Source organism: Trachurus trachurus (assembly GCF_905171665.1).
Source record: "Trachurus trachurus genome assembly, chromosome: 1".
NCBI classification, from domain to species: Eukaryota; Metazoa; Chordata; class Actinopteri; order Carangiformes; family Carangidae; genus Trachurus; species Trachurus trachurus.
The window spans coordinates 12,714,951-12,738,897 of NC_139891.1; the positions used below are offsets into that span (position 1 = coordinate 12,714,951).

General features: G+C 43.6%; 1 protein-coding gene across 4 annotated transcripts in view; it reads right to left on the reverse strand.

The window, feature by feature from the left end:
• Positions 1 to 11,029: 11,029 nt before the first annotated feature.
• Positions 11,030 to 23,947, reverse strand: part of myh10 (myosin, heavy chain 10, non-muscle) — a gene marked incomplete at both ends in the record, with an annotated part of 52,707 nt that continues 39,789 nt past the window's right edge. For all 4 annotated transcript variants that reach the window (XM_083996006.1, XM_083996005.1, XM_083996003.1 and 1 more), the window contains 22 exons: positions 11,030 to 11,177; positions 12,686 to 12,858; positions 12,995 to 13,103; positions 13,237 to 13,355; positions 14,049 to 14,138; positions 14,361 to 14,484; positions 14,607 to 14,695; positions 14,822 to 14,950; positions 15,097 to 15,258; positions 15,406 to 15,618; positions 15,750 to 15,962; positions 16,055 to 16,303; positions 17,718 to 17,870; positions 18,000 to 18,104; positions 18,263 to 18,469; positions 18,592 to 18,736; positions 18,912 to 19,124; positions 21,628 to 21,799; positions 22,223 to 22,346; positions 22,569 to 22,706; positions 22,831 to 23,037; positions 23,151 to 23,282. In XM_083996006.1, the coding sequence (XP_083852132.1) occupies positions 11,030 to 11,177; positions 12,686 to 12,858; positions 12,995 to 13,103; positions 13,237 to 13,355; positions 14,049 to 14,138; positions 14,361 to 14,484; positions 14,607 to 14,695; positions 14,822 to 14,950; positions 15,097 to 15,258; positions 15,406 to 15,618; positions 15,750 to 15,962; positions 16,055 to 16,303; positions 17,718 to 17,870; positions 18,000 to 18,104; positions 18,263 to 18,469; positions 18,592 to 18,736; positions 18,912 to 19,124; positions 21,628 to 21,799; positions 22,223 to 22,346; positions 22,569 to 22,706; positions 22,831 to 23,037; positions 23,151 to 23,282 (3,414 nt within the window). The remainder of the gene's footprint in view (positions 11,178 to 12,685; positions 12,859 to 12,994; positions 13,104 to 13,236; positions 13,356 to 14,048; positions 14,139 to 14,360; positions 14,485 to 14,606; positions 14,696 to 14,821; positions 14,951 to 15,096; positions 15,259 to 15,405; positions 15,619 to 15,749; positions 15,963 to 16,054; positions 16,304 to 17,717; positions 17,871 to 17,999; positions 18,105 to 18,262; positions 18,470 to 18,591; positions 18,737 to 18,911; positions 19,125 to 21,627; positions 21,800 to 22,222; positions 22,347 to 22,568; positions 22,707 to 22,830; positions 23,038 to 23,150; positions 23,283 to 23,947) is intronic.

The window sequence follows — 23,947 nt, forward strand, 5'->3', positions numbered from 1 at the left end:
CTCATGAAACACTAAGCCTGTAAGACTGTAATTGAAAGGGTCAGTCATGAGCTGGTAAACGTTAAACCCTGAAGTGTGCGTTAAACAAGCTAGCCACAATGATGCAGGTGCAGACAGTGGAGCTGACCGCTCCTGTGGGCAGTGGGACTGTTACAAGTGACCCCTGCTGTGTAGGATTTATAGCAGACTGCAAAGCAGTTTGTTGCAGCAGCACAGTAAAATTACACTTTGGGAGGGAGGGTGTGTTGTTGGGTAAAATGTCTGAATTTTCAACTCTGTCAGAGAAATAACTGCCACAGTAACGTCACTTCAGGACTGTTTTTATGATAATTGTAGTTATGATAATTGTACAAGTTTATAGCTTAAGCTTATTTTACTCTGTTTTAATTTAAGATATTTGATACGTTTAATGACTGTCAGGAAGCCTGATAAAAACACCTTAAACCTCTGCTGCTTGCAGGAATAAAAAAAATGCCAATGCACTTCTTTGCTTGGAGTTAGGTGAGATCAACACCACCCATGCATATTGGCGCCAAGAGGTGATTTGCTTAGCTCATCATACTGAATGGAAATGGCTCTGTCGCAAGTTCAAACATGTCACCCAGCACTTCTGCAACTCCCTTATAGGAATTTAGTTGGAAATGTAAAAATTGGAAATTGTAGTTTTACAGAGAGTCATGTGCTGGAACTAGTCAACCACAACATGTTGTTTTTACATTTATGTTATGTTCAAATGTTAACAAGTCAGATGCCTATAAATGAAAGAACATGGTGCAAATATTTGGACTTTCGACAGAGCCAGGCTACCTGTTACTGTACCCTGTTTAAACTTATTGTCTCCTGGCTCTCACTCCATATTAAACATAACAACGTGATCTCCGAACACTCAGTAAGAAATAAAGAATCAATCAAATCGACATGTTTCCAATAATATCAAATATTTTCCTTCAATAGATAATTTAGACGATAGCCATTTATTTAATCCTCCAAAAATCATTGAAACTGAAATTGGTATTTAAGTTGGCTATAACTTTATTTATAGGTTAAAACGGTGTAAATTCACATGTCACATTACAAAATATTATGTTTTTTTTTATTATCTTACAACAGCAGCAGCAGCAGCAGAAACAACAATAAAAGTATACCACCAACACTCATCAAAGTTGTAGCCTGTGACAGAATGACAGACATAACTTTTATCAATACGGTGTATCCGTGCAGTTCTCTCTCCATTGTCGACTGCTGTGGATAGAGTAACACGCCAATGTGCGTTCCCGTCGGGCTGGGGGCAGTCGTTTGCTGTGGAAAGACAGTAACACCCCGATGGGCGTTCCCGTTGGGGTCAGTTGTTTTTTGCCAAGCAGTCGTTTTCTGGCACGACACCGGTATGAGATTCTGACAGTATGATAACCTTCAGCAAAAATTGCTATTGCAGTTACAGCTCTAAAAATGTGTTGTTTTGAAATGTCTGGGTAGGCCTAAAAAAAAAGTTTCCATTGAACAGTCTTTTATTTTTAAACAACATAACATCTGGATCATTAGTAAATGTGTATCAAGTTAAAATAAATAATAAAATAATAATAATAAAAATAATTCTTCTCAATAAAATTAAAATAAATGCAGGGAGATTATCTTTTGGGCGTGGTTACATTCTTCTCCAGCTTTTTCACCACCTCTTCAAACAGGGACATGACATTATTACAGAAGAGGAGATACACTTCCACAATGTCTGCCTCTTCCTCAACTCCAGCAACATCTTCTCCTTTCAGGCGCCTTGGACATTCCTCACCAATGCTGTTGAGGCAAGACCTCAGCGGGACCCTGTTCTCGGCAGGCAGGTGATTGCAGGATTGAGTGACAGCCATCTTGTCACCACATGGTGCAGGTTTATTTGAATTCAACGTCACAGAATTCACAGAACTCCTTCAGGGACTTTCTCCTTTTGGCAGAGGTGAAAAAGAAACTGTATATCTTGAGGACAATATTTTCCACATCCACTGAGAGCTTGTCCAGGGCTTTTCTCAGTGTTATGGACAATATAATATTTTTCAATTTCTTCTGCTAATTTAGCATGGCTTCAGCGATGGCTTTCAGCATTCACATGCATTTTCCTTACGGAAATGCTTTTTCTAGATGACATTTGCATTGTCAGCACAGAATGCAGAAAGGTATCTAGGGATAGACCCATGTTTTCAAGAGAGCTTTCAGCTTTGTATTATTTTCACTATTCCCTCTGCAGACTAATCCAGATTTTCAACGAAATCTATTACCTTGTTGACAACCCCAAGGCTCTATTGCCTTTGGAGACAGCACATTTGTGACAACTGCCACAGCTTTCGTCCTCCCACTGGACATCTTCTTGGCAATGTTGGAGTCATTAAATATTCTGAGAGTCAGCTTCAGAGTACAGTCAGCTGAGTTGTAGCCTAAACCATTTCATTTCATTTATTAAGGTCTGCACAACAAGTCAGCAGAATTTGCTTTTGGCACAGCATAGTGGCACATAGCACTGTGTGGCACCAAACATCGTGCATTTAACATACATGCTTTACAGTGTGGTAGATATGGGATACCCCTGCAGCAGTCACGTGTAAATTAGAAAAAAGAAGAAATTTTACTTAGTTTGTGTAGTATATCAACTGCCTGTACAGTACAAATGATGCATGTTATATCTATCTATCTATCTCTCTATCTGCTGTGTGTAAGGTTATGTGTATTCTTTATCTATTCATCTATGTATTACTTTAATGTATCATTTATCTAATTAATGTACTCATCTATCAAATGAACTTCTTTATTACACAAAAAATAATATTAAAATATCTTTGTCCAATACAATGCTGACATTCATTGCACTTTCCCATATTAACCTTAACCAGAGGGTTAAAACAAATCATTCTTTACATACATACCATATCTGCCTCTGGTATTGCCTGTTGGACAACAAAGTGATCTTGGGTTCCCCTAGTTTTGTTCTCCCTTATGTTTCGCATGTGCCCACCACTGGAAGCATGTTGTTTCAGGTCAGTCAGTCCACCATGGGCTACGGAAAAACTGCGCCGATACACGGTACAGTGCGCTTTATAGATGTTATTGTGCACTTTTGTTTCTAAATACAGGACAATTCCGTTTTCAAGGGACAGTTGGCAATTATGTTGTCTGTATCTCCTGCATGGCTCCTCAGACCAGAGGATGGCCATGAAAGATGCCCTTCGTGCCTTGGCATTGAATGAGAGTTACAGATGTAGCTAAGTATAGTAACTAAGTCTCTCCAGGTTCCCCTGACTGTCCTGTGGTTCCAAACAGCGCCCCAGCCCAAGAGGGAGGCGTCTGTTACCACTAACTCCCGACAGGAAGGAAGAGAGCCCAAGGGAACACTGTATCCCTTGGAAAGAGTTAACACTTAAGGGTCTAAGGTCAGGGCCTCCCACTGGCTTAGATGTTGTGGGGAGAAACGGCTGGCGCCTGGGCCTAGATAGTGAGGTCCGAATCCCGCGACCTTTGGGCGACTTAGGGTGTCGGTCGGCAGGTGGTCCGTATCTGGGTGCCCTATCTTTAGACGTCCGAAAGGCAGGCTGCTGAGGGGCCCTATGGAAACGGCCCTGGAACGAGGGGCGGCCGGCTCTTGATTCAACCTGAGCATTGGCTGTAGAGTGGGGAGCGCTAGTGTTCCTTGGTCTAGGAGGCAATGGTGCCTGGCGTAAGTCAGCAAACTGTTGCTTGACTTTATTCATCTACACACTGCGCTCTACAGCCTGTTGAGCTGCAGGTCCGAACATCTGGCCTGGAATGACAGGTAGCGTGCCGTGCGAGAGTCTTTCTACATGCCTCTGACAAGGGGGACTGGGCAAGCCACACTTGGCGCCGTGCCAAGGTCAAGGTGGACGTCAGTCTCCCGAGCTCTCTGGTCATGAACGCAAGCACCTGGAGTGAAGCATCACTGAGACCTTGTGCCTGGGCATCTGCTCCAGTAGTCTGGAGAGTCTGTGATAGAGCCAGAACCAGGTGGGAACGGGAGTTACCAATGCACCCCACCAAGCCGCTATATCATAGCTCTTGGTAAAGAGGTCATCAGTGATCCTACACTGTGGGTGTGGACAACGGACATCAGGTCTAAGAGCTTCATCTGGAGACACCATCAGAGAAGCGATGGAAGGCATCTGATCCAGACCATATTGGGTGGCGTCTCCCTCATGGCAGCCAAAGCCCTGCAGTCACTCGACAGGCGAAGGAAAGTCTTGGGGTCCGGCCAACACCTCTGAAGTTCAGTGATGTATGGCTCAGAGGAACCCTGAAGGGAGATGGTTGAGGGGCATGTTTGAAAAAAACGTTAGAGGGAGCAGCCTCTACAGGGGCAGCATCAACCCGAGCCGAGAGATGGCCAGCTGGATGGCCTGTTTAACTGTAGAAAGACTGGCCTCAGCATCCCTCAACGAGTCTGCACCCGACTCATGAGAGTCTGTCACCGAGAGTTCTCCCTGTCACCTTAGTAAAGAGATTCCCAGAGGCCGCAATAGATAGTGTGTCCTCGTGTTGCTGGCTAGCAACATGGGGCAATAAGCTAGGCTATCGCAAGAAGCTATTGCTCTCAACGTAGCTCTGTGGTGGTTTTCCAAGTGGTGGCTCTGAGCCTGGCCAAAGGTTCAACGCCCCTCTGTCTCTTCTTAGTGACGGAGGCATCATCCTGTGTGTGTCTGCAGCTCTTGGGGCTGGGAGGAGGGCTGAAGGTCTCCTGGAAGGGGGTAACCCAGCCTCAGCAAAGCTTTTATCAAATTTAACCAACCTTGCAGTCCTTTCTGCTAATGGCATGCAGGTGCAATTAATGCAAGCACTTTCAGTCAGCGCCTGCCTGAGGTGTCCAATGCCAAGGCACGAAGGGCATCTGTCATGGCCATCCTCTGGGCTGAGAGGAGCCACGCAGGAGATACAAACACACAACATAGTCACAGAGGCTGTAGTATGGCAGTTGAGCGGGAACACTCAAGTACAACCCAACAAAAACCAGCAAGTGACGTCGAAAGGCGAGCGGTGTAGCTGCAGGGTGAGAAACACCCAGCTACAACCAACCCAGCACCCAGCTACAACCAACCCAGCACCGTCCGTGTCACAGTAAAAGCACCAGCGACGTTGCAGCAGAGGTAAAGGTAAAGGTACTTTATTTGTCACATATACAGCTAGTACAGTGAAATTCTTTCTCTGCATTTAACCCATCCCTGAGGAGCAGTGGGCAGCCACGGTGCAGCGCCCGGGGACCAACTCCAGATTATGAGCCAGTGCCTTTGGTCAGGGGCACTGACTGGAGGATCAGGCTAGCTGGCATGTTTTTAGTGGTGGGGGAAACCGGAGCACCCGGAGGAAACCCACGCAGACACGGGGAGAACCTGCAAACTCCACACAGAAAGGACCTGGGCGGCCGGGGATTCGAACCCAGGACCTTCTTCCACAGTGCTAACCACTGTGCCACCGTGCCGCAGAGGGAGGAAACACTCGATCGGCTATGAATTCCGTCAAACCAGCACCTGTAGTGCCCTAAAGCTGGAGTTGTAACAACAGAGAGAAAAACACTCGGCTACAAATAAGCTAACGATGTAACAACAGAGCGAAAAACACTCAGCTAGTTCGACCATAGCCAACAACCCTATTTTGTTTCTCTCCCTTTTTTTTTTTTTTAGTACCGTAGCGAGGCGAAAACACCTCACGAGGGCAGCCAGTAGCAAGAAAGCTCTGGCTAGCAAATGCATCAACCCGGGCTGATGAAAAAGAAGCTACTTACCTGTCGCAGTCCGAGCTGTGGTCGGATATGCACGGCGGGAGTGAGTGACGGATACACAGCCTCTGAAGGACAAATCCGTAGCTCCAACCGGTTGTGATTACGAGGCTATGGCGTAGGCGGCAAGCTAATAAAACAACAACCTAAGATGAAAAGGAAAGATTTTATGCAACCTCATTTATGACCATTCATGTAAAAGCTCCATGACATCACTATGTCTGTGAGGGGACAGACCATAATCTAAGCAGAAATGATCCAGCTCATCCAACTGCAGCCACCATGCAGCACTCTCCAGCTCATCCTCCATGTGCCCCACACGTGCCAGCGAGGCAGAGCAGGTTACCCTGTTGTGAAAAACCATTTGGGACAGAAAGACCACGTGGTTATTTGTTCAGCGCATGTATTTTTTGTCAGTATTTCACATTCAGCTGCACCCAAGGAGATACATGCATTAATCAAAATGACCGGGTCCAGAAAAACTGCAGAATTGGATTAACCAAATATAAATAACAACCCAAAAGTCAAATCAATTAAAAACTTTGCAAAAACTACTCACCACTACTAGCTTACTTGGTCAACATATCTTAACTTTCTCTGAGTGGATGATGTTTGCTCAGTTGCCAAAGATGGTCAAGTTCAATGTGGAGCAGGAGTCAGTGGAGGTGCTTAATTCACTGCTGTCCCTTCAATTCATAAAGGTTTTAGTGTGACTAGATAAAGCAAACAATGAATATAACCGTTTAGAACATAGACGCCTTTTTGTTGATTAAACATCTTGTCTCCAAATATCTGCCAATGGTAGCTAAAAACGTCAGTTGTAACTTCTTAGAGCCAATCATGAACAACACACAGAATTGTTAAAATTCAGAATTATTTTCTGTTGAGCCACTCAAATGCGACTAATTATTGTGTTGTTTGCTAAAGTCACCTTTACAACTGTTGAGAAGAACACTATTTCTAATAATATTCAAAATATTAATATGAAAGATACTATAGATGAAATAAAATCAATTAAACACAAACAAGTATTTAGCTTCCCCCAAAACAGACCACAACTGCATCACAGCTACAATGAATATGCTTTATTTTCCTTTTACAAAAACAAACAAAACAGAAAAAAATTACCATCTAGAAATACAGGTATACAAGAAATAATAAGATGGGAGTATTTGCGGTCGAATGCCTGGTTGTCGACAGCCAGCTGAACAATAATAGAAGAAGAAAAATGAGTTAACTACTTGTAGATGTTAAAGCTTCCAACCAAATGAATTTGTGCAGTGCATCATTTCCCAAAATTACTTCAGTCCTCACCTGTGAGTGGTTACCAGGGGGAAAAATCTCAGTTCAAAAAATTTTGGGACATGCAGCTGCCAAGGGCTCTGCTTCTCATGTAGTTAATCATTATACTGTAATATTGATTTTGTCCCAAACACTCTAGCTATGAGGTTATTATGAACACAGAGGTACACAGTGGATATGATATGAAGCACAGCAACGATACAAAAGAAAGAAAGAAAAGATTAAGCGCTGAGTATCTTCTTGATGTACCTGTTTCACTTTATGAGGGTTTTGTTTCACATCTGGAATGAAATCCTTGCCCACTTATGTTCTTATTTAGTGTCGAAGGCACTTTTAAAGAAACATACTGTTAAGTGTTAACAATTGAGGAGAAGGGCAAAGTGGTCGACCATACACAACCATCCTAATCAGCATATTCAGAACAAAGACTAAATAAAAGTAGAGTTGGTGGATGGATATGAGGACCCTGACATGTTTGTTCACACTGTAGTGGTTCAAGTTGTGAGTTAGCCACTGTATTTCAGAGCCTGTCTTCACCTCACTAATAGATGCTATTAAAGGTACTTGGGCTTGAAATTGCAAGATTTTTTTTTTTTTTTTTTTTTACTTGTATGTTTTCGGACAATCTGTCCCCGGTCTGTTGGTGGTGTGAAGAGTCAGGCTTCAACTCACAAAATCATGGCACAAACCAGTCCTCGTTTGTTCCTTATTATCATGTTTTAACATTACAAATGTGTCACAGAGCTGACATGCTTCTCTTACAAGTAAATGTCTGGATATCTTTGAAAACCCCAAAAGGCTGTTTAACACTTTTCTTTAAATAAAAATTAAAGAAATAATTAGTTGCAATAATGAACATGGCATTTATGCTCCCATGCCCCACAGGAGGGGACTCACAGCACCACAGTCCACTCAGCTACCAACTCACTCTAACACGACCAATGGACATGATTCAGTGTTGGGAATAACGTGTTACAAAAGTAAGGCAATTACAGTAATGTATTACTTTTTGCTGTAACACAGAACTATAACACATTACTAATACAATTTTGGTAATATTTTACCCGTTACAATCTAAGTAGCACGTGTTGCAACGCATTTTGAGGGGTCTGATCTACTGAGGGTTTGTTTGTATAAAAACGTGGGGACACTTGTCAGTTGCGGGGACTGTGACTGGGTCTGCATTGAATCCGTTTAAAAAGGAGTTGCTATTCAGCCCAGCATTACGCACAGTGGCTGCTGTTATTACAATGAGAAGGAGATGGCAGGCAGAGTTTCAGAGTAGTTGATATTTTTGGAATGACAAAGGAAAACTTCATATCATCTATCAGCCAGAGCATTTTGAAGCTGTTGGATGAACTAAAGGCTGATGAATTGGAGCCACTCATAAATTAGTTGTCTTAGTACCTGCCTGGGCAAAAGTTTTTTCATCTTTGCATTTCCTTGCATCTGGGTCACTCTCGCTACAGTAGCAGTGTGTTTTAAGTGCTGTTACACCCTCGCTGCGCTCCTTTCCTCCCTGTCCAGTACCTGGCAGCTCAGCTCTGGGTCCAGGACCGAGAGACCTCACCTCTACTTTCACCCCGTCTTTGATCCCCTCTCGCCTGGGCTTTTAAATCCAAGTGCAGCCCGAGTGTCCCACCTGAGCGCTGTGCCATAGCTTGCACCACTGGTCATGACAGTTGGTATCACAGTTACCTGCTCAACATAGACAACTTTATCAACTGTCTCTCAGATATTCTCCTACATTTCTTCTTTACTGTATCAACAATCTTTCATATGCTCCTTTCTATTAATTAATTGGATCAAATTTCATTCTGCGTTTGTGGCGATCCAGCTCTCCTTCCACACGCTCCATGGCGCACATGGTTACAATGCGCAAGACTCCCAATTCAATACTACCGTTTGCAAGTGCTGCCATTAAGGTTACAGTATTAATCATTAATCTTAGTAGATCACAATGATCAAAACTTAGCTTAGTAGCTTTAGGGGCCTACACAGTCTTTATGCTACATCACCCTCTACTCAATGTAATCAGCCACAATAAACTACATTTTGGCATTTTAGAATGCCTAGTCATATTTCAGCGGGTATTTTGATTAAAGTAACTCAAAAGTAATGCAGAAGCAGTGAAACATTACATTTCAGAGACAGTAATATTGTAATGTAACTAATTACTTTCAAATGACAGTGACTTGTAGCTTGCACCAACACTGTTCACATGGCCTGAGGATATTCAGTCTGTTGCAGAAAACAGGCGTGCATGACCTGCAACATTGTCAAAGGGCTAAAAAATCACAGCAGCAGAAACGACACCCTTTTGATAAAGATAATGAAAAATGATCAAAAGTTTGAGAATGGTTTCCGGTGCTAATGGACCTGTGGTGAGTTTGGTGGCCAGAAATGACAAGAAAAATACATTTTGTGAACGTGGGGAAATGAATACAGAGAGAAACAGCTAAAATGCTTTTCAATTAGTTTTTTTTCCAGCTATCATCTTTGTTTGAAATAGTATTGGGAAATCGTTAAAAATAATTTGAAATTCTGTAATTTCCTTGGCGCTTCAGGACAAATCGTTCATACCAACTTTCAGGACAGGTGGAAAATATTTTTTCATCCAGGTCATTGGACAATTTAGAAAAAACAAAACAAACCAAAAAAAACGTTGTGTTAAACGATCTTTCAAGTTTCAGAAGATCACCAGGAGTTTATTATTCAGAAACACTGGTTCTTAAACTCTGACTCAAATGTAATAGCACACACTGGGACTAGGCACAAACACTGAGATTAACTCTCCATTTCTAAATCAAACTACTGTATATGTTTAACCTAAGCTTTAGTTTCACATTAAAAACGTGGACTGAGTGCCACTTTAGTGCTTCCAGTAAGAGCTTTTGTCACCTGTTGGTTTCCAGTTAAAAATTCAAACACCTTCCTGTGCAGTTCTGTGCATTTTCCAGCATCTCTGCATCATTCGCAGCTCAAGTCGGTCCACACAATAAACTTACAATAGTGTTCCCAATGGTCAACATGAACTACGACATTGCCAGTTAAACCTCAGCTAGACATTCTACATGTTGAGATGAAGCAACAGAGAAAATAAAATACCTTATATTTCCAAAGTAATACATTTTCAATTCAGAGTCCATTTTGTTGTATTGCATGTCCCGAGATGTTAGTCGTTCCTGTAGCGTTGTGGTCTGTACATAAGAGGGAGACTCATGCAACAAAGCAACAGACATGGCATTCCAAAGGCCAGTGTGAGGATGGGTTTGTGTGTTTCCTCTGAAAGGACCGTCAGTTTGAAGGAGGGAGTGTGTCGTGCCTCAGATGGCTTTTACACAACTAGTGAGCAGAACACCAACAACAACACCAGAGTAAAATACGTTTCCTTGTAGTCCTGCATTTCCAGTATGGAGTGCGTTCACACGTGTGCACACCTCATCACCATCCTCTGCCTACATTTACGCGCACACACAGATTCAGATGTATAAATAGCACTTTGTACCTATGCATACTTTCTCAATAAGCTGAGCAGATAACTTCACGCCTGATGGGAGGGGGTTGTTACTTTGTGATGCTGAGATGATACGTGGCCGACAGATGAGCCAGCGCTGGCAGCTCGCCAGAGGAGAACAGAGTAAGGCAGAGTTGTCCGTTTGCCGCTGTGATGCTCCAGGCCTGGAGGCTCTTCTTCAGGGGAGGGCGGTGGATTTTCCCTGCAGTGTTGTCTGATACAAAAAGAGCAGAGGTGCGTTGCCAGGGGGACTCTGCCCAGCTTCACCGAATACAGCTCATCACTCCAACCTTCTGTCCTGTCAGTGGTTTGAAATGGATGTCGACCAAGCTGACGCCGTGGATCTTTTGAGGAGAAGTGGGTGCAGGTGGAAGAGGTGGAAGGGAGGTGGGGAGCGGTGAGGTGAGAAGAGGGGGGAAAGCAAAGAAAGGGTGGCACTATAACTACTCCGCGTTGGAGGTCGGTGTCTCGTTGAAGTCGCTGGCGCGGCTGTCGGCGTCGTCATCTGACATGTCGACGGAGGCACCGTCCAGGTTGAGGTTGCGGCGGCCTGATCGGCTGGAGGAGAAGCTGCTGACCGGACCTCCACGCCTGGTCAAAAGAAATCAATGATACAACTTAAACCTCTGCTGCTTACAAGGATAAAAAATATGCAAATACACTTTCTTGGTGGGAGGTAGATGAGAAGATCAGCACCCGTGTACAGTATATTTGCTGAATGTGGAACTGGAGCCAGGAGCTGATTAGCTTTTGGATTTGGTTGGAAATCTTAAAATGTTACATTACATATACTACTGTATATGTACAAATTAAACACATGCCTGCAAACTAGAAAACATTAGAGGAGGTGGTACAAATATTTATGGACTTTGGACAGAGCCAGGCTACCTGTTTCCCTGCAACATGGATTTAGGAGGGGAAAAAAGCAGTTATATTCATATTGTTGCTTTTTTTCCCCATCCAAAATCATTTAATCATTTTTTCCTCCTAAGTCCATGTTTTCCCCGTGTTTCTATCTTTGTTGATGGAAACAGTCCTGAGCTCGACAGTCGACTAGTAAGGTCTACCCTGGAAGCTAGAGTAAACAGAGGTACGTGATAAAAACACACGCTAACACTGCTCTCTCACATGAACGGAGTTATGCACACTCAGTGTTGTGTGGTAAGGAACTGGTGGATGTTGCAAAGCATTTGTAGTGATATTTTGAGCATTATATAGAGAGTCGCGGTTAGAAGAACTGCCCCCATTGCTTCGCTGTTTAACTGCAGTGTAGTGCAGCTAGCAGGAGGGCTGCACATATTTTTCTTGGATTTTTTCCTATGGTCGCATTTTTTTTTTTTTTTTAAATACACTTAAAGGGACAGTATGGGACTTTATTGGCTTTTTACTGACAAAAATCAAATATCGCTTTCATAAATACGTATTTCACTGAAGTGGAATCGCGCCCGCATACAAACGAGCGCTTTCTCGTACCTTAGAATGAGATGTTACAAGTCGTTACAAACATACAGGGGGGGGTTCACCGAACCTTCTCTGCCATGTTGAATCGCCATGTTTTACGTTCAGTGTCACCGTGGCTGTAAGTAACCTCAGGCCGCCGGAGCTTCTCGGCTCGGGGAGAAAGTTTTCCAGACAGCGCCTGTTAAAACTGTCACCACCGTGTAGCTAGTGTGAGGAAGGACGGAGGCACTGGTGTTGCCTTCAGGTGCAGTCAGACACCTGAATGACGCCGTGAGTGACGCCGTCGGCAAACCAACTGGATGTTATTTTACTCGACGAGAGAAAGCCGGTAAAACGTGGGTCAGGTAAACAATACGACATCACCATGACAACATATTGTCACGCCTGTATTGTTTTGCCTCGTGCTGGCGGACCGTTTGTTTACATAGAGGCTTGTTTATCCTGATACATGCAGCGTGTGTTGTTTTTCTGACTTCTGCCCGAGTTTACGTAAACGCAACAGCAAGAATACGTGCCGACATGCAACCGCACCGCTAGATGGGGGTAAATCTCACATACTGTCCCTTTAAATTTCCTTTGTGGAAGTCAGCAGGGAATCTGAGCACATTTCTACCACACAAGCAAAAGCCAAGTTTCACCTGAGGCGGTTCTTGAGTGAGTTGACCTCTCGGGTGAGACCCTCACTGGCCTCAGTAGCATCGTCCAGTTCCCTCTGCAGCTTCCTGCGGGAGGCGTTGGCCCTGGTGGCCTCCTCCTCCGCCTCCTCCAACTGGCGCTTCAGCTGCTTCAAACGAGAGTTGGCTTTCTCCATCTGAGCAGAAGATGGCCGCGTGGGGAGACAGATGGGAGAAAGTGAGAGGTTGTGGATAGTTGGCAGAACTATTCAGTGGGAACATAAGTAAGTGAATCTTTCTACGCATGACACTTTGCTGGCCGTGACTCAGTACCTGCTCCTTGTATTGGTCGGCATGACGACGCTCATCCTCCACCTGCATCATCACCTCCTTCAGTTTCTTCTCTGTGCGACGAACTATTTTGTTGGCTGCTGCTCGTTCCCTGGAGGTTTAAATAAGACTTAAATAAACTTCATCACTGACAAACATCAATGTCTCACAAGTGAAGTCAGAGTGATGTATTGATCCTTATTTATCCCTAGTACAGAAAATCTATCCAGGTATTCAAAACTTACTTGACTTCCTGCTCAAGCTGATCCTCCAGCTGCAGGATCTTGGCGTCCTGGGCAGCGATGGACGCCTTAAACTTTGACTTGACAGCTCCTTCCAGCTCTGCTAGCTTAGCTTTCAAATCCTGTATTTATGATATCACAACTGTTAGGATTATCAGCAATAATAAGTTATGTGCATTTCATTTACAGCAATCCCTGCATGTTTAAGTGCTTACAGAGTAGATTTGAAAAAACAGGAAATATGTTTATTTGCAGTTAGGACCAAGGGGGCAGTTGTCGGTCTGAGAAGTGAAGCTCACTTCCGCGTTCAAAAAACTGCAATCCCCTCGGCTTCCTCTGGGGGCTGGCTCCAGAAGGGAGCATTCTCCATAGACCCCCATGTTAAAATCGCAGACTTTACATCCTCAATAAACATGATCAAAGCCTGCTGTCAGAACGTTTTTTGGTCTCAACCGATAGTTTCTACCCCCGCACACACTCTGAGGGGGGTGAATTTTTTTTAAAAAACTCTACCGTTTTACTGTTATTAGGTTTAAAATTCTGGCCAATTATGGCGCGGAAATGTTGAGTGACAGGTCCGGAGACCGCTGCTACGAGGCCAGTGGGCGGGCCCTCGGCCGCACCTCTCCAAATATGGCAAGTAGAATCCAACATGGTGCGGTTCAAACCCCCGTAGTAGCGGCACAAAACAGACTCCCCCAAACCAATGGGTGACGTCACAGGTGCTACGTCCAATATTTTTACAGTGTATGGTTAGGACACATTAAAGCTTCTCAGTCAGTTAATAACAGTTAATGTGTATGAGCACACAAGACCTTGTTCTGTCGTTCCATCTGTTGTCGAGCATTTTCACTCTTCTGTGCAGTGCTGCGCTCTCCAGACAACTCAGTGTTGAGGCTCTCGACCTAAGAGAGAGAGAGAGAAACAGGGACAGGTTGATGTAAAGTATAAACTAATTTACCTAATGCAAAGACTGATTGCTGAGTGCAGCAGTAGTGCTCAGTTACGACATGTGATGTATTTACTTGTCTGACTGTGTTTATTCTTGTCTTTTTGTTTAGATTAACACATTAAGGAAGCACAGTGATTATGACTATTACAGCATTTCCATCTCGCAGACAGTCTACCTGCAGGGTGGTTTTTCTGAAGCGGTCGTTGAGCATCTCCATGTTGCCCTGCTCCTCCTCCAGCTCCTCTTCCAACTGAGCGATACGAGCTTCCAGCCTCCTCTTCTCCTCCAGCAGCGACGACCTGGCGCACAGATTTCTATTACATTTCTTGTCCTGACAACTACCTACGGATTGCTGAAGTCATGGCAGGTCCCAAACAAACAGCTTTTACTCAAATCATCGGATAAACAAGGTCACACTGACTTTCCAGAGACGCTGTTGGAGATCTCATCAGCCAGCTCGTCCCTCTCCTGCTCAGCATGTCGACGGGCTCTCTCTGAAGCTGCATAGTCCTACACGCAAACAAACACAAATTAGGGCAAAGCACTCCACCATTTCCTGTGCAGCTCACATCAATCAGCAGAAAAAGTTCACAAATCTGAGAGAAGTTAAACAATGTTAAGAATCAGGATCTCCACCTCCTGCAGCTGTAAGATTTCAGCTTCTAGGCCCTTGAGTTTCTTCTCATTCTCCTTGGACTGGGTGAAGATCTCATCCCTGGAGGCTCTGGCCTCCTCCAGCTCCCTCTGATAGTCCTTCGTCTGAGCCTGCATGAGAACAGACACAGTGTGGACCAAGTCATTGCAGTGGTATTGAGGAATACACAAGCCGAGGAGAAGTAGTGAAAAGTCATTTTTTAAGCCTCAGACCTGAGGTGTTATTCAGGAAACAGGTGTGTTTTTAGGATGTGTACCTGTAGTTTTCGGAGTTGTTTGATTGACTCGTCCCTGCCTTTGGTGGCAGCTTCGATCTGTCCCTCCAGCTCATTCAGGTCCATCTCCAGCTTCTTCTTGGCAGCGACAGACAGAGCTCTCTGTTTCCTTTCATCCTCCAACTCTGCCTCCATCTCACGCACCTGAGGGAACAAAACAGGTCATGTTAAATCCAGGGTTTCTGCACTGAAGGCAAATCTAAAATGGACAAATGCTAAACTGTGTATAATTTCTCAAAGTTTCCAGGGTTAAAATATAAAACCTGGTGATCACTCAAGTGCTCTGTGTACCTGTTTGACCAGGGCCCTCTTCTTCTCCTCTCCCTGTTCATCTCTGGCCTGCACATCTCGGTCAAACTGGGCCTTCATGGCCTGCATGTTGACCTCCAGACGCAGTTTGGCGTCTTCTGTGGCCTGGAGCTCGTCTTCAAGCTCCTCCAGCTGAGTCCTCATCTCGTCCACCTGTTGCTCCAACATACGCTTGGACTTCTCCAGTTCATGGACCTGAGATACAGAGTCAGGAGACACAAGACAGTGTGAAATGACGACAGGATGATGAGTCCAGGTGGAAAGTCCCTGGTAAAACCCTCATGGCATTACAAAAAAGGTGTGTTAGTAGGTCAATGGTCACTCACGTTCTTCCCTACATCGTCCTTGGAGCTCATCAGGTCCTCCATTTCAGCACGGAGCTGCTTATTAAACCTTTCCAGCTCCTCTTTAGCCTCCAAGGCCTCCTCCAGAGCTCTGGCCATAGATAGAGCCTTGGTGTCCTTCTCTCTGGCCTCCGCCTCTGCACGGTCACGCTCCTCAGCGTAACGAGCGGAGATGGTCTTCTCCTCAGCCAGCATCTAGTGCAGACAGACAAAGACCTTTTATACACCGACAGCCCTCGATGACCTCAGTGTGAGATTTCTGAAACATTTTTAGGGATCCATTTTACCTGGTCAAACTTTTTCTGCTTCTTCTCCAAGTTGGAGACAATCTGCCTCTGGTGGTCTAGGTCCACCACCAGGTCGTCCAGCTCCTGCTGCAGTCGGTTCTTGGTCTTCTCCATCTTGTCCATGGCCATGGTCTTTTCCTCCAGACGCTGGCCGGTCAGTTCCATGTCCTTCTGGAGTTTCTTCTTCAAATCCTCCAAGCTCTCCATTGCCCCCACGTCCTCCTCCAGCTTTTTCTTTGTCTCATACAGCTACAGGAAAAACGCATCATTGAATGTTCTTTACAAAGTGAGTGTTAGAGCTGTGAAAATATGATTTCACTTACTGGTATATATAAAAACATTGCAACAAGCCAATCATCTAGAAACGTTTGCCTGGCCCTTCCCTTAGTGCTGAGATGAGTAGCAGTGCTACAGGAAAAGTGTGTCACCCTAATATTAATATCAGTGGCGACAAATCGCATCAGTCGACCTGGAGGTAAGTAGCTGATTCTGAACAAACTTGTCTTAGAGGTTATTTTTTTTGTCAATGAAATGTAAACACAATAGTACATATTTGACCATTTATTTTTTGACAATTTAGAGGAAGCAGAGCTCCCCTTGTAGCCTTAGAGCAATTGCCTCTTATATATATATGATTGGGCATCGTTTGGATTTTAGCGATTCCGATTCCGATTCTTTGAGGTGCAGGGCAACAGGTCACAACTTATTTCACAGGATATTTTTTTATTAGACAAACTCTTCACACAGGCCATTTTTGCATGCATGCTTGGACTTCAAACATACATCTTACACAGCTTGTAAGACCTCCAAAAGGCCTCCAAAAATAGATTTTGCCAACTATGGTATTCAATTAAAAGGGAGGGTCCCTAACTGCAACTATAAAACTGAAACTTGGCAAGCAGTCTAACATACAAAGAGCTGCAGAACAGGTGACTGTATATGCAACAAAATAAAACAAACACTGGAGCAGTCATGATGACAAATCAAAAACAGTTTTTGTTTAAGAAGATAATCATGTCTGCCTTCTCAGGCTGAGGAGGCCTGTACACTAGTGACGCGCGGTGTGGGTCAAGAAATGTTTACTTTATTTGCGGGGCGGGGCGAGGCGGGTCATTAAAAAAACTGATGATGAAGTCCAGAGTGTGTTATCAGGGGCGCGCTGATGTTGACGGGAAAGCCGGCGGAGGTGTGAAGGAACCGGGTGAGACGGCGGCTGGGCGCATCAGCAGAGCGGGGAGAGTGAGAGGCGGCGGCCGCGGCTGCTGCACTCGCTGCACTGTGACTCTCCCACTCCTCACAAGCTCCACACTGACAAGCTACCGGCAACACAGCGCCTCTGTCTGCCCTTTCAAAGTAAAAAGCCGCTGTCTGACGTTTAATAGCGGCGGGGAGGGTTGTGAAAATAGATGCGGTGGTGCGGGGCGGGTCAAATTACTTCAAACTAGTGCAAGCGGAGTAAAACAAACAGACTAGTGCGGACATTTAGGAACCGAAAAAAAGGATCGAAATTCAAACGGCTTCTTAACGATTCCGGAACCGGACGTTAGGAACTATTCGGTGCCCAACCCTACTTATATATATATATATATACTATATTGCAAGTGCCCTGTGGATGCATGTTGATGAAACCTATCTAATTAATGTTTATTGTGTGTAATTGTACCTGGGCTTGCACTGACTGCAGTTGTTTCTCTAGGTTGCGTCGTCCCTCCTCCTCCTCCTCCTGCTGCTCCATCAAGGTGTTCTTCTCCACCTCCAGCTGGCGGATTTGGCCGCTCAGGTTCAGTTTCTGACGCGTCTCCTCCTGCCGCAACTCCTACACAACAGAGCACAGACAGAAATGATGATCAGACAAAAGAAAAGCAAGGAGACCTGTGTGTTACATCTCATGTAAGGTGCATTTTCACCTTACGTGAGACTGGAAATGCTTTGATGTCTTTCTCACCTCTGAGTCTTGCAGTTTACTGTTCAGGCTGTCAACTTCCTTGGCCAGTTTGACACCTTTCTTCTCCGCCTCCTCCAGCAGACCTGAAACATTGTCCAGTTCCGTCTAACAAAAGACAAATATAGGGTTATGATGATGAACAAAAAACTAATCCACAGCAAAGCAAAAATATTGACCTAAAGTCACAAAACATAGTTGTTGTTCTTGTAAGTCAATTAATTTAAAATAAAACATCCAGGTGTGTAACTTGTGGAGGTATTTACCTGGAGTTTGTGTGAACGTTCAGCCAGCTCCCCCTTGGCCTTCTCTGCCTCCGTGGTCCTGGCCATAAACTCCTGCAGCTGGCCCTCCAGTTTCTTCCTCTTGTGCTCCGACTCTGTCTTTGCTTGCTGCAGACTCTTCACGTCACTGGCCATTTCTCTGTTGTCATTCTCCAGACTCTGCTTGTTCTTCTCCAGGTTGGCTTTGAACTACACAGGACAAACAGTAATGGTGTTAAGATTTCACATTTGTAGTTCTATAAGGTTTCTATGAAATGATCAGAGCGTAGATTGGGATATAATGATTGGAACAAGCAGCACAATCGACTCACCCTTTTGGCTTGGTCCAGCTGCTCTGACAGTTCCTCCAGTGCTGTTGCATGCCTCTGTCTCATTTCCTGGATCTGGGCCTCGTGGTTTTTGCTCTCATCATCTATGGCCTTCTTCAGCTCTGCAACCTCTTGTTCTCGCTTTGTCCTGAAGTTTAGACCCAAGAGAGATGATTAAATGGACAGCTTGAAGGTACAGTATGAAAACATTGCTAGTATTGTTTGAATTAAATCCAAATGAACTGTCCTCTGAGCAGGCAGTCAGGGTATATTGTCACATACAGAAATGGGGGGTGGGCAACAGATCAGCTGTAAGCAAGCACCTGAGTTCCTGCTGGGCAGCAGTGGTATCCAGCGTGTCTTCCAGTTCTGTCTTCAGAGCCTCAAGCTCCTCACTCAGGTCCCTCTTCTGTTTTTCAGCTTTACTTCGACATATTTTCTCTGACTCCAAATCTTCCTGAAGCTCAACTAGCTGTGCCTGCAGCTCCCGAACCTGCTTCAAGGCGTTGTTCTTCTGGACGGTTTCTTCGTCACTCCTGGGGAGGAAGACACAGAGCACAAATTGTTTTTTACAAAGCTGACCCTAACAGCTCAACTTAATGACAACAATGAAAACATCTCCTCAGCTTAGAACTTCATCAAGATCTGAATATCTTACCAAATGAATATTAAATTAACTCTAAACATTTGCTGACCTTACTGCATTTTTGATTGATTGTCATTGAAGTAGACGTCTAATGCAAGGAGCACTCTGACCTGGTCTGGTTTCATCACATTATTAGTAAATGTGAACAGTTTTGATTTGTTTGTATCTAAGTGGTGAAACGTGTGCTGTAACATGTGTTATAATGTTGCTCTTATGTTATTATAGACGCTCTTTTAAAGATGTTCATTCATTCATATTCAGCATTTCATTATATTTCATCAGGCACTTTTCAGTTGCTCTGTTAATAGTAAATCGGCCGCTTTGGGATGGTTAAATTAAGTTTTGGGTCCTTTAAGTTTGCAGGTGTGTATTTGAGTGTCGATGTGAACCAGGCTGCTCTAGGTTCTTCTGACATAAAGGATTAAAAAGTTAGTAGCTATTGCAGGTAAAGCAGTCCCAGCAATTCAGCACCACAGCCCTCAGAGTTCTTCAGTCTGTGACCTGGGTTTTTTTGAAAGGCGCTACATAAATTAAAGTTCTTAGTGTGTGAAAATGTGTGAAATGACATCTGAAATGTGTGTCACAGCAGGGGAAATGGTTTTCTCTTAAGACTGATTGATTCAATAATTTGGTTGAACCTACTGATGATTTGGTTTGAGAATGAAATTTATTGTTTTAGCAATTCAGAAAAACTCTAAATGAACAGCAAGTCAGCAATGGTCTTTTTAAGGATTAAATGAGGCCAATAGTGCACACATGGTGGCAGTGTAGTTAACTGTTCACAGCTGAAGCTGCCTAAACAAAAGCATGTGCATGTGTGTGTGTGTGTGCCTACTCTGTCACAGGAACATACAGTGGTAGAGAGCCTAAGTGAAACTCATGCTGGCTTCATACCTCACTTATGAAGATTAAACACTGAATGTCATAATAATTCTGTTTAATAATTAACACAGTGCTCCACTTTGATGAAAGGCACTAATGATTCCCATATCCCCATAATAAAGCAATTCCCTCTTCTCCAAACAAAGATAATATAATTGCTCTAAGAATAGCTGCAGAATTTAAAATGAGGCACATCAAGTGTAATGAAAGCTTAATTATCCGAAGCTGTGACTAAACTGATGATTTCTGTGTGTGAAATGAGTGAGACAGACATTTTCCATCGCCCGCTGTATCATGACTATTGTCCTGGTGATGGGAGGAAATTACTGAAAGCCACATTCAAACGATCTGAGCTTACTCTTGAGCAACAACACAGCTGCATGTGGTCATATGCTGGTAAATAAAGGAAGTAATTCAATATGGCCAAAAGTGTGGAAAATAAGGAGGAACATTTTGATGCCGGGTTGAGAATGGGAAGACACTGGCCACAATACAAACATTTCCTAATGAGAAAAAAAAAACAGTTCACAGTGAAGGAGAAACTGTTAACAAGCCTGACAGCCTGATTTCATCCATTTGCCCCATGTGGGAACACTAGTGCAAAGCCCAGAACTGAGAGCATCAATCAACATCAATTTGCCTGTAATAAGACACGGCTACCACCATGATGAAAGGACACAGCCGACATCATGACGGAAAACACTGCAGCTGGGAGTCAGCGATGAAGTGTGGACGTGTGCTGGCTGCAGCTGCTGAGGAGGACGTTAGCTGTAAGTCGAGTTCTGAGTTGACTCTGTCTGTGTTCATCTGTCCTGTCTTTGTTTGAATGTCTATTTTAAGTAGATCTATTGACTTAGCTGTGCGGCAGTGAAGTGTAGTTGTCATGGAAATGGGCTCTATTGAGAGGATGTGTGGGAATATATACCGTACACTGAAAATGAGAAACATAACAAATGGAGATTTACCAGAGCAGTTCAAGGTTTGCAAGTGAGGCAAGTTTGCAAACATCTGCAAAATACTGGCTTAAATATAATTCAGTGTAGAGTGTAGAGTATCCTTTAGCACATTATACTTTTGTACAACCAAATGTTATATGAAATTGGTTTATTATCATCAGATGTTTATTTTTGTACTTGCAATTAATGCCTATAAGCTTAAAATAGCTATCTTTGGGGTTTCCAGCCACTTAAAAGCAAAAAAGAGGAATTCCTCTGAGGCTATTTTTGCTCAGTTATTATACTGGGGTCATATGACAAAAAAAGTATAAGAATCTCCCTGATTACAAGAATTTTGTTGATTCAATTCCAGTAAATTGTTTCTTTTTATAGATTCCCTTTCTTGATGAGTAATTATGTCATGATACCATATTTATTTTTGATGTTGTTGTTTGCTAAGGTACATAAAGGTTGAGAAGATGGATTAGAGGAATGAGAAAAAAAGCTGAACATAAACAAAAAGAAAAAAAGTTTTTTAGTTTTGACATTTTGTTTGTCCTTATGTCTCTGACTGACCTGGCCAGAGCAGCCTGCAGTTCCTCCTCCTTCTTGGTCAGCTGGATCTTCAGCTCCTCTATCTGGACCTGTAGCTCAACGATCTGGTCCTGCAGGTCAGTCGTCTCAGCATCCAGTTTACGTTTGGCTTTCTCCAGCTCCTGGCGGGTTTTCTCCTCCTTCTTTAAACGTTCTGAAGGGAGGCACAAGTCAAACATATAAAACAATTAAATAAACAACATGGTAAATAGAACAAGGCCAATGAAAATACACTTTTGGTAAGAGTTCATCTCAAGAAGTGAATTGGCAAAGCAATGAGTTTAGAGGGGTTATAAAAGGTCACAGAATGTGACAAACCACACACACTTAATCTCAAACAGCCTGACACAACTACAAGTAATTAGATGAACTGCTTTGCAGTGCATTAAGTAATCACAACTGTAAACAGTAAATTTACCCAGTTCACAGACAGTCATACTGCATGTCCTATATCTGACCTTTGTCGAAAGTTGTTCTTTAACTGAGAATATTTATTGTTTACTCATTGTGTCCTTATGTTGTTCCCATTCATGGACACAAATAAAAGCCAGAAGAGGAGCTAGGTGGCAATCCTCACCCTCCAGGTCAGCCATCACCATCTCTTGCTTGTTCTTGACCTTGCCGAGGTTCTTTGCTTTTTCCTCTTCCTCCGCCAGCTGGGAGGTCATCTCACCAATCCTGTCCTCCAGCAGCTTCTTCTCCTGTAAATTAAAATCAAAGTGTGGTTTAGACAAAGTAAAAAGTTGTGAAGATTTACATCAATGTGTGTTCTATTTTAATACTGGTACTGGAATTTCATTTTTTCATTAATAAAATATCCATGTCATCACTGCTTTACTTTCAATGATTAAGAGTTTAAGAACTCTCTGCTTCTTGTTTGATTTTATCTTCCCATCTTTCTACAGTACATATAATCTTCTCACCTTGAGGAACTTTGAGTTTTGATCCTCCAGCAGCAGAATGTCTTCCTCCATCTTCTTGATCTTCGCCTCAGCTGTCACTTTATCCAGCTGCAGCTTCTGTCTAGCAGCTTCCTCCTCATCAAGCTGCTCCTCCAGGTCCTGTTGAAGTACCAATATAGTCAGAATCGTACAACCTTTTTTTCATAAACCAAGTAACACTAGCACCTGAATGTGGTAGTTTTATTCTGACCTAATTTGTGTGTCTACAAAATACTGTACAAACCTGGATGTGTGACTGCATCTTCTTCTTCTCATTCTGAAGGCTTTGGTTCCTCTCCTCCTCTTCCTCCACCCTAGACTCCAGGTCATGAAGGATCTCCTCCAACTCTTGCTTCTTAGAAAGCAGGCGAACTCTCATTTCTTCTGCATCGGCATTCAGCTCCGTCTCTGCTTGGAGTTGCTCTGCTAGAATATTCTTCTCCTCGACGAGCTGGAGAGAGGAAACAGTTTAAACCTAGACTTCTTATCCTCCTTACTTCCTCTCACAAATTGAAATAATCCTTCACTTTAACAGATTACATGTTAAGGTTAGGGCAGGGGTACCTGTTGGTGTTTCCTCTCCATCTCCACTATCTCATTCTCCAGCTTAAGCTGTCTCTCCTTCACCTTTATCAGCTCCTCATCTTTGGCTTGCAGCTCCTCCTCCTGCCTGGTTACCTGTAGCAGAGGCTTCACCTGAGGGAGAGAGGGAGAGAAGGGTGGGGGGTGAACCTCTGCCTGTTTAAAATGTCTTAATCTTAATCTTAAATACCATTTTCACAGTTTCACTGGAAGACTGGGCAGGGGAAGGCAGGGGAAATAAAATGAATGACTATTTATTTAGTGTTAGTATTTATGGACATCACCACAGCATCAGAACCCCTCACTGCTGCATTTAATAACAATTTCCAGGAATATGAATTAATTAATCAAAATGACCTGGACCCAGCTGCTAAGAAATGGACTAAACAAATAAAAAAGCTTTTGAAAACATTTACTAAACGGTCCCTCATGGTGCTGACCAACACTACACATACTCCAATACTATTGCTCTGATACTGTAAGTTAGAAAAACCTTGACCCAACATCCGTTTGCTGGCTTGTTCTAGAGGATGGTTTGCGAGTGGATGGAGTTTGCTTAGTTGCCATGGAAATGTAGATGTTTGAGCTCCTTTTTCAAGTCAGTGTAGAAAGTTTAAATGTCTGAAATTCCTTGGTAATAGAGCAAACTGTACCTGTTGATGAAGAACGTGTGAGAGATTCTTATAGAAGGATTATTTGTTTACCAACACGGCAGATGCATGCGCAACCTGATGTTTTCTCAATGGATCTGGTTGACTCAAAGGGATGTTAGCTAGTGA